Below are 13388 nucleotides of genomic sequence, written 5' to 3' on the forward strand. Positions count from 1 at the left end.
CGTGGCCTGGAATGCCCCCCTCCCTCATCTCCGGAAAACGATCCCTCTCCCCTCCTTCGAAGACTTACGGAAGGCCCATCTCCTCGGAAAGCCCCTTTCCGCTCCTCCTACTCCCTTCTGCATCCCCCGACTCGCTCCCTCTATTCACCATCTCCGCCATCAGCTCGACAGCATTTATGCACATATCCGTCATTTATTTATTCATATTAATGCCCGACTCCCCCTCTGGATTGTAACCTCGCTTTGGACAGGGAGTGTGTCTGTATTTTACACTGTACTCTCCGGAGTACTTAATGCAGTGCTCTGCACAGAGTAAGCGCTCAGTAAATACGACTGACTGACCGACCGGTCTAAAACGGCGAACCACGGGAACGTTCAGACGGAGGGGAAAAATTAGGAACGGACGGGAGAGAAGCAGCGTGGCTCAGTGGAACAGGCGCCGGCTTGGGAGTCGGAGGTCACGGGTTCTAATCCCGCCTCCGCCGCTTGTCAGCTGTGTGACAAGTCACTTCTCTGGGTCTCCGTGACCTCATCTGTAAAATGGGGATAAAGACTGTGAGCCCCCCGCGGGACAACCTGATGACCTTGCAGCTACCCCAGCGCTTAGAACAGTGCTTGGCACATAGTAAGCGCTTAACAAATACCATCATTATTATTATTATTACCCTGCACGAGTCAAGCTGACAGGTTCTACCGTAACCCAGCAGACAGAGCAGGCATGAAACATGGACCGGGTCCAAGCTCTGTACCCATCCCAGTGCTTAGGACGCTTCCTGGCCCACAGTAAGCGCTTAACAGATACCAAAAAAGGTAAAATAAAATTCAAGTGCAAGGACAGCAACACTGCAAATTCCTTCTCCGTGAGGAATCAACTGGCTAAGATGTTCAGTACAGTGCTCTGCGCACCTTAAGCCCTCCATAAATCCTACTGATTAAGACCGCCCTTATTCGGGGAACACCCCAGGTGCCAGGTAATAGCGTTATTTTCTGGCCAGTGAGGTCCGGCATAACAGAACTGCTACGATTCCTCCAAAGATTTTCATCAACAACATGACGACACAAGCTGTCTGAATTTAGCCATGGAGGCAGTACGCTGAGGTAGACGCTTTTGGCCGACCACGCTTACGAAGCACCTAACAGGCGAGCAGAACGAGAGCGCTACGGCTCGTAATAATCCCAACGTTTTTTAAGCGCCTACTACGTGCCGAGCACGGTGCCAAGCGCCGAGGAAGGTACAAGGTAAGCAGGTCGGACACAGTCACCGTCCCACACGTAGGAGGGAAAGCAGGTACTGACACTCCATCTTACAGATGAAGAAACCGAGGCCCAGAGAAGTGAAGTGACGTGACTTACCCAAGGTCACAGGGCAGGCAAGCGGCAGAGCCGGAATCAGAACCCAAATCCACGGGCTCCCAAGCCCGTGCTCTTTCCACTAGGCCACTCTGATTCCCTGTTTGGAGGATTCAGAGGAAGCTGGGTTCAAATCCGGCTATGCCCCTTGCCTGCTGTGTGATCTTGGGCAAGACCCTTCACTTCTCTGGGCCTCAGTTTCCTCATCTGTAAAATGGGGATTCCTTCCTACTCCCTGCTGCTTAGACTGTGAGCCCCATGTGGAACAGGGACCGTGTCCAACCTGATTACCTGTATCCAGCCCAGTGCTTAGTACAGTGTTTGGCACATCCTAAGAGCTTAACAATTATTCCTGTTGCCCTTGGATTTTTCCCTTTTATTCACTCTTCCCTCAGCCCCACAGCACTGACGTACATATCCGTAATTTATTTATTCACATTTATTGTCCGTCTCCCCTCTAGGCGGTAAACTCGTCGTGGGCAAGGAACGGGTCTACCAATGCTGTTGTTTTGTGAATTGTACTCTCCTAATAATAACAATAACTGTGGTATTTCTTAAGCACTTACTATGTGCCGGACACGGTACTAAGCTGCAGGGTGGGTACAAGCAAATCAGGTTGGACACAGTCTCTGTCCCACACGGGGTTTACAGTCTCAATCCCCACTTGGCAGAGGATTCATTCATTCAATAGTATTTACTGAGCGCTTACTATGCGCAGAGCACCGTACTAAGCGCTTGGAACGAACAAGTCGGCAACAGATAGAGACGGTCCCCGCCCTTTGACGGGCTTCCAGTCTAATCGGGGGAGACGGGCAGACGAGAACGATGGCGATAAACAGAGTCGAGGGGAAGAACGTCTCAAAAACAATGGCAACTAAATAGAATCGAGGCGATGTACATCTCATTAACAAAATGAATAGGGTGATGAAAACATATACAGTCGAGCGGACGAGTACGGTGCCGAGGGGATGCGAAGGGAGATGGGGAGGAGCGGAGGGAGATGGGGGGAGAGGAGGGTTAAGCTGCGGAGAGGCGAAGGGGGGGCGGTAGAGGGAGTAGAGGGAGAAGGGGAGCTCAGTGTGGGAAGGCCTCTCGGAGGAGGTGAGTTTTAAGTAGGGTTTCGCAGAGGGGAAGAGAATGAGTTTGGCGGAGGTGAGGAGGGAGGGCGTTCCGGGACCGCGGGAGGACGCGGCCCGGGGGTCGACGGCGGGAGAGGCGAGACCGAGGGACGGCGAGGAGGTGGGCGGCGGAGGAGCGGAGCGTGCGGGGTGGGCGGTAGAAAGAGAGGAGGGAGGAGAGGTAGGAAGGGGCGAGGTGACGGAGAGCCTCGAAGCCTAGAGTGAGGAGTTTTTGTTTGGAGCGGAGGTGGATAGGCGACCGCTGGAGGTGTTTAAGAAGGGGAGTGACATGCCCGGATGAGGCACAGAGAAGCGAAGTGACTCACCCAGGGTCACACAGCGGACACGTAGCGGAGCCGGGATCAGAGCCCACGACCGTCCGACTCCCAGGCCCGGGCTCTATCCGCTACACCATACTGCTTCCCAAGCCCTTAACCCAGTGCTCTGCACGCGGTCGGCCCCCGATAAATACCGCCGACTGATTATACGGAGATGAAGAGTGTTCCTGCCACAGAAACCGAAATACCTACTGGAGGCCTGCCAGGACGCCCCCTTTTCCTTTTGCCTTTGACCTCCGTTTCTTCCAGCTCGCTGCCTGCATCTGAATGCGCCGTAGTTTCATTGGTGGAATCCCTAGGAAAGAAAAGAGGAATTATTGGCATTCGTCAAGGCATTTTCAAGACGGGCGAGGTTCTGAAGAGTGACTTCCTGTTGCTTAATCCCTGTGGGACGAGGGAAGGAGGGATGGAGAGATCTGGTCCGGGCCTCCTCGTCCCCACTGGCTCCCTCCGGACGTCGCCACTGCCTCCCAGTAACCCAGGCGGAGGCAGGCCAGGCTGGGGCTCACGGCCGCGGGCCGCTACTCGTCATTTCAGAGCTCTCTGATGTACATCACCTTGATTCTATCTATTTGCTATCGTTTTAATCAGACGTTCTTCCCCTCGATTCTATTTATTGCCATCGTTCTTGTCTGTCCGTCTCCCCCGATTAGAATGTAAGCCCGTCAGAGGGCAGGGACCGTCTCTATCTGTTACCCATTTGTCCATTCCAAGTGCTCAGTACAGTGCTCTGCACATAGTAAGCGCTCAAAGAATACTATTGAATGAATGAAGGAACTCTCTCGCTAACCATGCGTTCACTCAATCGTATTTATCGAGCGCTCACTGTGCGCAGAGCACTGTACTAGAGTCAGCCCTCATTGATCTGCAGTAACGGAGGCCGGAGGCCGGAGGCCGGGGTGCGAGAATCCGCTCCCTTCTCTTGAGCTCAACAGTTTCAACTTGGCTTGGGGTGGCGGGGCCCTGAGGGAGCTTCAGAAAGCCGTTCCAGTTTGGTGGGCTTCCAGGGAGTTGGATTCATCCTCGGAAGGAATATAGGACTTGGGAAAGCGGAAGGACGGTTCGGTGGTCCGACCGTCCCAGCCCATTCTACCGTGAGCCCGGAGTAGACCTGAGTGGCGGACCCGTCTCGGAACGGAATCTCCCCCATCGGTCCGGGAGCTGACGGGACTTCCGGAGGGTCGCCCGGGTTTATTTCCTCGCTCTCGGTGGGGACGGAACGGGTCTTGCCGATCGGTTTCAAGAGAACAACCGCCTTCCCGGGCCTCGGGAGTGCGGAATCACTTCCGGGGGTGAGGACGCACAACGCAAGGTGACTGGACCCGTCTCCTCCACTGGGAATGTTAACACGTTGCCAAGTAGTCAAGAAGAGGGTTAAAAGGAAAGGGGAGAACAATAATAATAATAATGTTGGTATTTGTTCAGCGCTTACTATGTGCAGAGCACTGTTCTAAGCGCTGCGGGAGATACAGGGTAATCAGGTTGTCCCACGTGGGGCTCACAGTCTTCATCCCCATTTTGCAGATGAGGTAACTGAGGCACAGAGAAGTGAAGTGACTTGCCCACAGTCACCCAGCTGACAAGCGGCAGAGCCGGGAGTCGAACCCATGACCCCTGACTGCGAAGCCCAGGCTCTTTCCACTGAGCCACGCTGCTTCCGCAAGAAGCAGCGTGGCTTAGTGGATAGAGCATGGGCCGCATTGTACATTCCAAGCGCTTAGTACAGTGTTCTGCACATAGTAAGCGCTCAATAAATACTATTGAATGAATGAATGAGGCAGGAGGCTCTGGATTCTAATCCCAGTTCTACCACCTGTCTGCTTTGTGACTTTGGGCAAATCGCTTAAATTCTCTGTGCCCCAGCTTCCTCATCTCTAAAATGAGAAGCAGCGTGGCACAGTGGAAAGAGCCCGGGCTTGGGAGTCAGAGGTCGTGAGTTCTAATCCCGGCTCCGCCACTGATCGACTGTGTGACTTTGGGCAAGTCACTTCACTTCTTTGTGCCTCAGTGACCTCATCTGTAAAATGAGGATGAAGACTGTGAGCCCCACGTGGGACAACCTGATTACTCTGTATCTTCCCCAGCGCTTAGAACGGTGCTTGGCACATAGTAAGCGCTTAACAAATGCCAACGTTATTATTATTACTAATAACGATAAAATGGGGATTAGGGCTGTGAACCCCACGTGGGACAGGGGCTGCGTCTGATCCGATTCGCTTGTAACCACCCCGTTGCTCAGTACAGTGCCTGGCACGTAGTAAGCACATTACAAATACCACAATTATAATTACTATTACAGGATCTGTGTAGACTACGAAGAGAACCAGCGTACTTTAAATATTCCTAAAGCGAATTTAGTTAGGGACTTGAAAACAAGACTTTGCCTACACAGTATGTTCCTTGAGAGCAGAGATCCTGCCTACGACTCTACTGCGTTACAGTCTCCCAAGTACAGTGCCCTACACACGAAAAGTGTTCAGCAAGTGCCGTGACTGATTGCTTCGACAGTATTAACTGATTGACAACTGTCTGGTTAATGTCCATGACACTGCTCTAGAGGCAGCGGGGCCTAGTGTAAAGAGCACAGGTCTGGGAGGTGGAGGACCTGGGTTCTAATCCTGCCCCTCCCACCTGCTTGTCCGGTGACCTCGAGCAAATCACTTAACTTCTCTGTGTCTCAGTTTCCACATCTGTATAGTGTGGCTTTAATACCTGTTTTCCTTCCTACTAGGACTGGAGCCTCACGAAGGGCAGGGTCGGTGTCCGAACTGATCATCTCATATCTACTTCAATGCTTAGCACAGAGTACACACCCCAATAATGATCATAATATCTCGGCTGGATTATCGTGTCAGCCTTCTCTCTGATCTCCCTTGCTCCCGTCTCTCCCCGCTCCGGTCTATTCTTCATTCCGCTGCCCGGCTCATCTTCCCGCAGAAACCCTCTGGGCCTGTCACTCCCCTTCTTAAAAACCTCCAGTGGTCGCCTATCGACCTCTGCATGAAACAAAAACTTCTCACTCTAGGCTTCGAGGCTGTCCATCACCTTGCCCCGTCCTACCTCTCCTCCCTTCTCTCTTTCCACCGCCCACCCCGCACGCTCCGCTCCTCTGCCGCCCACCTCCTCGCCGTCGACCCCCGGCCCACGTCCCCCCACGGTCCCGGAAGGCCCTCCCTCCTCACCTCCGCCAAACTGATTCTCTTCCCCTCTTCAAAGCCCTACTGAGAGCTCACCTCCCGTGAGAGGCCTTCCCAGACTGAGCTTCCCCTTTTCCCTCTGCTCCCTCTGCTGCCTCCCTGCCCCCCTTCACCTCCCCTCAACTAAGCCCCCCTTTTCCCCCCCTTTCCCTCTGCTCCTCCCCCTCTCCCTTCCCCTCCCTTCAGCACAGTGCTCGTCTGCTCATTTGTATATATTTTTATTACCCTATTTATTTTGTTAATGAGATGTCCAACCCCTTGATTCTATTTATTGCTCTATTGTTTTTGTCCGTCAGTCTCCCCCAGTTAGACCGTGAGCCCGTCAATGGGCAGGGACTGTCTCTATCTGTGGCCGAACTGTCCATTCCAAGCGCTTAGTACAGTGCTCTGCACATAGTAAGCGCTCGATAAATACTATTGAATGAATGAATGAACTATAATACATGATCAGAAACTCATTATAATCCACAGCAATCCCACAGCATAGAAGGAAGAGAGAAAAGGCCAGAAGTCTCTGAAGTGGAAGCAATAAATTGGAAGTGTCCTGTGGAAGCGATCCCAGAAATGCTGTGAAAATGGCAGGTGACATCATAAGGATCTTCCACAGAAACTTTATAACAATGTTGGTTAAGCGCTTACTATGTGCAGAGCACTGTTCTAAGCGCCGGGTAGATACAGGGTAATCAGGTTGTCCCACGTGAGGCTCACAGTCTTCATCCCCATTTTACAGATGAAGTAACCGAGGCCCAGAGAAGTGAAGTGACTTGCCCACAGCCACACAGCTGACAAGTGGCGGAGCTGGGATTCGAACTCGAACTTTACGAATGCTTACTTCTGAAGTTAAGATTTCTGTCACTTAAATAAAAAGTTTCTTAAAGGATCAATCAGTAATACTTATTGAGTATTTATTCTAGCAGCGTTGCACAGACAGCTTGGAAGAGAACAACAGAGAAAACAGATACAATCCCAGCCCTCAAAGAGTAGACTAGCCCTTCCCAGACAAAGCCCCCCTTTTCCTCAGCTCCCCCTCCCCTCCCCATCACCCCCACTCTCTTAGTACGGAGCTCTTGCACACAGTAAGCACTCGATAAATGCAACTGAATGAATGAATGAATGAATACACAATCTAGGAAGGGAGACGGACAGAATTACAGGAAAGAGGACGGGACACGGTACAAGAATACATTCATAAACGTGACATGAGGGTGTTAAGTACCTATGTGCTAAGGTAAGGAGGAAGTGCTGAAGTAGTTTAATGGGGACATGGTGGCGGGGAATGAGACATTAATCACGGAAGGACTTTCAGAAGAGACAGGATTTCAAAAGGGCCTTACAGTCCTTTTCATTCATTCATTCAACCGTATTTATTGAGCGCTTACTATGTGCAGAGCACTGTACTAAGCGCTTGGAATGGACAAATCGGCAACAGATAAAGTCCCTGCCCACTGACGGGCTTACGGTCTGACCGGGGGAAACAGACAGGCAAAAACGTATGTACAGTCCTCTAGACTGTAACCTCCTCGTGGGCAGGGAATGTGTCAACTGTTATATCGTACTCCCCCAAGCGCTCAGTCAAGTGTTCTGCACACAGTAAGTGCTCAATAAATACGGCCGACTGACTGGCCTTGAAAGATGGGGAGGGCAGTGGTCTGCCTGACTGAGGCGAAGCGGGGAGGAGCTCCGGGCTGACGGGAGGATGCGAACGGGGGGGGGGGGGTCGGTGTCCAGAGAGATGATGATGAAGCCCGGTGAATAGGTTGCCTGAAGGCTAATGGGAAAGGAGCAAGGATAATTAGCTGGGGAAAGAGCTGATTGAGTGTCTTAAAACTAATGCTCAGGGCCAGTCAATCGATCAATCGATCAGTGGTACTGACTGAGCACTTACTGTGTGCACAGCACTGGACTTAAGCGCTAGACATTCGCCTCACCTTCGGCCCCCCAGCATTCTGTACACATCCCCTGTCGATTTTAATGTCCGTCTCCCCATCTAGACTGGAAAGTCCTTGTGGGCCAAGAACGTGTCTAGCGACTCTGCTTTATCGCGCCTTCCCAAACACTTGAAATAATGTTGGTATTTGCTAAGCGCTTACTATGTGCAGGGCACTGTTCTAAGCGCTGGGGTAGATACAGGGTCATCAGGTTGTCCCCCGTGAGGCTCTCAGTCTTCATCCCCATTTTCTAGATGAGGGAACTGAGGCAAAGAGAAGTGAAGTGACTTGCCCACGGTCACCCAGCTGACAAGTGGCAGAGCCGGGATTCGAACCCTTGACCTCTGACTCCCAAGCCCGGGCTCTTTCCACTGAGCCCAATAGTGGTCTCTGCACACGGTAAGTGCTCGACGAACGCCAATGCCTTCTGATTGACTGGGAATAGAATCACCAAAGGAATCTTAGAAGCTGTTTAGTCCAAAATGCACACTTCTAGGTAGAACTGGATCAAACCATCCCAAACAAATGAGCGGCCTATCATTCTTTAAGGCCACGGATCACCAAGGTATCAGCATCTACGGCGTGAATCCTCTGTTTCCCAACTAAGAATGCCGTTTAATAACTGGTATGATCTGCTGCGGACCTTTCACGTGTTTTCCAGGATCATATATCTTTCTATCGGACACCTCTTTCTTTTTTTTGGATGATATTTGCTAAGTGCTGACTACATGCCGGCCAGGCACTGTACTGAGTACTGAGATAGATGCGAGCTAATCTGGTTGGACGCTGTCCATGGCCCACATGGAGCTCAGAGTCTTAATCCCCTGTTTACAGAGGAGGGAACCGAGGCCCAGAGAAGTGAAGTGACTTGCCCAAGAGCAGAGAAGTGGCAGAGTTGGGATTAAAACCCAAGTTCTTCCGACTGCCAGGGCCGGGCTCTATCTACCAAACCACGCTGCTAATCCGATTAATCCATCAATGGCACTTACTGAGCACACACTTCGTGTACAATTCAATATCTGTATGTTTAAAACGTCACGTTACCTTCCCTTTCAAACTTCCAATGTTCTCCAACTTTCTCGCAACCACAGTGGCACCCTGTCCTCTCACCCCCGACCAGCTCGTATCCCTAGGTGGATTTTCCACCATTTTTCTCACCTTAGCCCTTAAATGACCAGTCAAGTCCTAATGATTTCTTCCCCGCGAATCTGCACGGACCTCTTCAATTTCCCATCCCAGACCCGACGCAGATATACGGCACCTGGGCTCGCTCCTACTTAGATCGGCGGTCCACGTGGGATGGGATTATCTTGGACCTACCCCAACGCTTGGTACAGGGCTTGGCACATAAGCACTGAACAAGTATTTGGTAGAAAGAGGCCCAGGCCTAAAAGTCAGAAGACCCGGGTTCTAATTCCAGCCCTTCCACTTACCTCCCGTGTGACCTAGAGCAAGTCACTTCACTGCTCTGTCCTTCAGTTTCCTCATCCGCAAAAGTCATTCATTCAGTCGTACTCATTGACCGCTTACTGTGCACAATGCACTGTACTAAGCGCTTCGGAGATCACCATACACCAACAGGAAAAAATTCGCTGCCCATAACGAGCTCAAAATGGGGATTCGAAAACTGTTCTCCTCCCAATTTAGACTCTGAGCCCAATGTGGGACCTGATTATCTTGTATCTCTCCCAGCACGCAGTACAGTGCTTGACACAGAGCGATCGGTTAATAAATGCCACTATTATTATTGTTATTATTAATTGCACACGGACTCCTGCAATAATTTCTTTGACGTCTTCCCTGTTTTGAGCCACCTACTTAACATACCGGGAGAAACTTAACCTACCGGGAGAAACGGCATCATCCTCACTTTTTGTTCCGACCAAATCAATCGCCTTCTCAGAATTCTACGGTCAGTCATAGCTCCTTCATTCGCTCACTCAGTCGTATTTATTGAGCACTTACTGTGTGCAGAGCACTGTACTAAGCGCTTGGGACAATACAACGATCAACAGTCACGTTCCCTGCCCACGACGAGCTTACAGCCTAGAAGAGGGGAGACGGACATCAGTACAAATACCATTGATAATAATGTCGGTATTCGTTAAGCGCTTACTACGTGCCGAGCACTGTTCTAAGCGCTGGGGTAGACGCAGGGGGATCGGGATGTCCCACGTGGGGCGCACCGTCTTAATCCCCATTTTACAGATGAGGTAACCGAGGCACAGAGAAGTGAAGTGACCTGCCCACGGTCCCACAGCTGACAAGCGGCCGAGCTGGGATTCGAACTCATGACCTCGGGCTCCAAAGCCCGTGCTCCTTCCACTGAGCCACGCTGCCATTACAGATACGGACATCAGTGCCACGGGGCCGGGAAGGGGGGAAGAGCACAGGGAGCCGTTCGGGGCGACACAGAGGGATCGGGAGATGAGGGAGAGTGGGGCTTAATCTGGGAAGGCCTCTTGGAGGAGACGGGCTTTCAATAAGGCTTTGAAGCGGGGGAGAGTCATTGTCTGTCAGATCTGAGGAGGGAGGGCCTTCCAGGCCAGAGGCAGGACGTGGGCTAGGGGCTGGCGGCGAGATAGGTGAGATGGAGGCACAGTGAGCACTAGAGGGGCAAAATACGCAGGCTGGGTTGTAGAAGGAGAGAAGCGAGGCGAGGTAGGAGGGGGCCAGGCGGTGGACTCCTTTAGAGCCAATGGTGAGGAGTTTTTGCCTGATGCGGAGGTGGACGGACAACCCCTGGAGTTTTCCGAGGAGCGGGGTGACACGTCCTGAACGTTTTTCCAGAATAACGATCCGGGCAGCGGAATGACAAATGGACTAGGGAGAGACAGGAGGCTGGGAAGTCAGCAAGGAGGTTGATGTAGTAATCCAGGCGGGATAGGATGAGTGATCGTGTTAACTGCTTCACAGATGGAGCTATGACTTCTAATTCTGTTTCAGAACTTCCAGCAGTTGATTTCCTCTTAACTGTGGCCCCCTTCCTTTTCTAAGGCGAAGCCGTGTGGCTCTGTGGAAAGAGAACTGGTCGAGGAGGCAGGGGACCGGGGGACTGACCCCGGCTCGGCCACCCACCTAGTGTGGGACCTGGGGCACGTCACCTAAGTGAGTCTTAGTGGATAGAGCACGGGCGGGGGAGTCGGGAGGACCCGCGTTTTAATCCTGGCTCCGCCACTTGTCTGCTGGGTGACCTCGGCGAGTCACTTCCCTTGTCTATACTTCGTTACCTCATTTGTAAAGAGGGGACTAAGAGCGTGAGCCCCATGTGGGACAGGGACGGTGTCCAACCTGATCGATTTTTATCTGCCCTGACCTTTAGAATGGTGCTCGGCACATAGTAAGCACTCACCAAGTACCATTGTTATCGTTACGGCGGCGTGGCTCAGTGGAAAGAGCCCGGGCCTGGGAGTCAGAGGCCATGGGTTCGAATCCCGGCTCTGCCTCTTGTCAGCTGTGTGACTGTGGGCAAGTCACCTCACTTCTCGGGGCCTCAGTGACCTCATCTGTAAAATGGGGATTAATAATAATAATAATAATAATGCTGGTATTTGTTAAGCGCTTACTATGTGCCGAGCACTGTTCTAAGCGCTGGGGTAGCCACAGGGGGATCAGGTTGTCCCACGTGGGGCTCACAGTCTTAATCCCCATTTTACAGATGAGGTAACTGAGGCACCGAGAAGTTAAGTGACTTGCCCAAAGTCACACAGCTGACAAGTGGCCGAGCCGGGATTCCGTGGGACGACCTGATGACCCTGTATCTACCCCAGCGCTTACAACAGTGCTCTGCACATAGTAAGCGCTTAACGAATACCAACATTATTATTATTATTATTTTAAGCTTCTCTGTGCCTCAGTTTCCTCATCTTCAAAATGGGCAGTCACTATCTGTTCTCCTTCCTACTTGGACTGTGAGCCTCACGTGGAACGGGAAGTGGGTCCGGCCTGACTGAACTGCACAATGCCTGGGTAGCTTAACAAATTCCACTATCGTCATCATTATTATTATTGTTTTTCTGTGAATTTCAGCTCTTGTTCTACAAGCAAGGCAAGTGAACCTTTTAAGTGATGATAAGCGGGCGGGGGGGGGGGGGCCACGAACCGGCGCAGACCATCGACCACCGCGCGGGACAGAGACCCGCCCGAGGATGCCGACATCTCTCCGCCGAAAGGGCGCTAACCGGAATGGACCATCCACCAACAAGAGGGACAGAGACCTTCCGGGAGAGGCTGAACAGGCCGTCAGCCAACGGAAGCACCGCCTAACGCCCGCCCGCCCGCCGGGACTCCGCGACATTTCGTTCTCGATCTCCTGCGGCCGAGAAGCGGGCATTTTCTTCATCTTCCCCGTGGCCAGCCCCGCAGTCGGATCGGTGTGTGACTGCCTAAACCCCGGTGACGAAGGCCCAGATCCATACATTTTTAATTGTCCAAGACTGCCTGCCTTCACACCTGCTCAGCCCCTGCTCTCTCCTACATTCACACCAATCTAGGCTGGCTACTCCTAATCACTGACCTCCTCACTCTCGAGGCCCCAAGGACAAGTCAACCGTCCTCTCCGGGTTCTCCTAAACACCGGTCTCTCGCTCGCAAGGCCCCGAGGACAATTCAACCAATGTCCTCAGGGTATCACCGGATCAGCGGGCTCAGTGGAAAGAGCCCGGGCTTGGGAGTCAGAGGTCATGGGTTCTAATCCCGGCTCCGCCGCTTGCCAGCTGTGTGACTTTGGGCAAGTCACTTTACTTCTCTGTGCCTCAGTAACCTCATCTGTAAAATCGGGATTAAAACCATGAGCCCCACGTGGGACAACCTTGTATCCGCCCAGTGCTTTGCACATAGTAAGTGCTTAACAATACCAACATTATTATTAAGTAGTTATTGCTATGTTTTACCTCAACTACAATGCTTAAACTTCACTCCCACCAAAACTCTTCGATCCGCCTTCCCCAAATCAGCCCATCCCAGTCCTCCCCTCCCACTTCCACCACTCAACCTCTCTCTATCCTTTGCCCCGCCCCACCCCTCCTCCCTGTCCCATCCCCGTCCTCCTGTCCCACTGCCACCCCTCGCCCCCCATTCCTCCACACAGGCCCCCGTCAACTCACTCCCATCCAAACCCTCCCCCTGAATCCCCCCCCCCAGTCTCAACCAAGTGCGACCTGCGGGACCCCCGCTCCATCGTGGGGAAGCTTCCCTTCATCCTTGTCCTGTTCCTGACTCAATCACTCCTTCTCCTCGCCATCACTGAAACCCGGCTCTCCCCAGATGACACGGTCTCCTCTGCTGCTGTTCTCCAGAGGGGACCTCATCCTCTCCCGCTCCACCAGCCTCACTGAGAAAGGACGAGGTGTCGGCTTGCTTCTCGCGCCCCAGTGCCGCTCTCCCACCGTCCCGCCTCCCAAATCTCTTTCTTTCCCTTCCTTCGAAGCCCACATCATCCGCTTCTACTTTAGTAAC

General features: G+C 52.4%; 1 protein-coding gene across 2 annotated transcripts in view; it reads right to left on the reverse strand.

The window, feature by feature from the left end:
- STAG1 (stromal antigen 1) overlaps positions 1-13388 on the reverse strand; it is a 341746-nt gene that overhangs the window by 201733 nt on the left and 126625 nt on the right. For both annotated transcript variants that reach the window (XM_029059010.2, XM_029059017.2), the window contains exon 3: positions 2999-3101. In XM_029059010.2, the coding sequence (XP_028914843.1) occupies positions 2999-3101 (103 nt within the window). The remainder of the gene's footprint in view (positions 1-2998; positions 3102-13388) is intronic.

The sequence above is a fragment of the Ornithorhynchus anatinus genome, chromosome 1, assembly GCF_004115215.2.
Source record: "Ornithorhynchus anatinus isolate Pmale09 chromosome 1, mOrnAna1.pri.v4, whole genome shotgun sequence".
In the NCBI taxonomy this organism is placed as follows: domain Eukaryota; kingdom Metazoa; phylum Chordata; class Mammalia; order Monotremata; family Ornithorhynchidae; genus Ornithorhynchus; species Ornithorhynchus anatinus.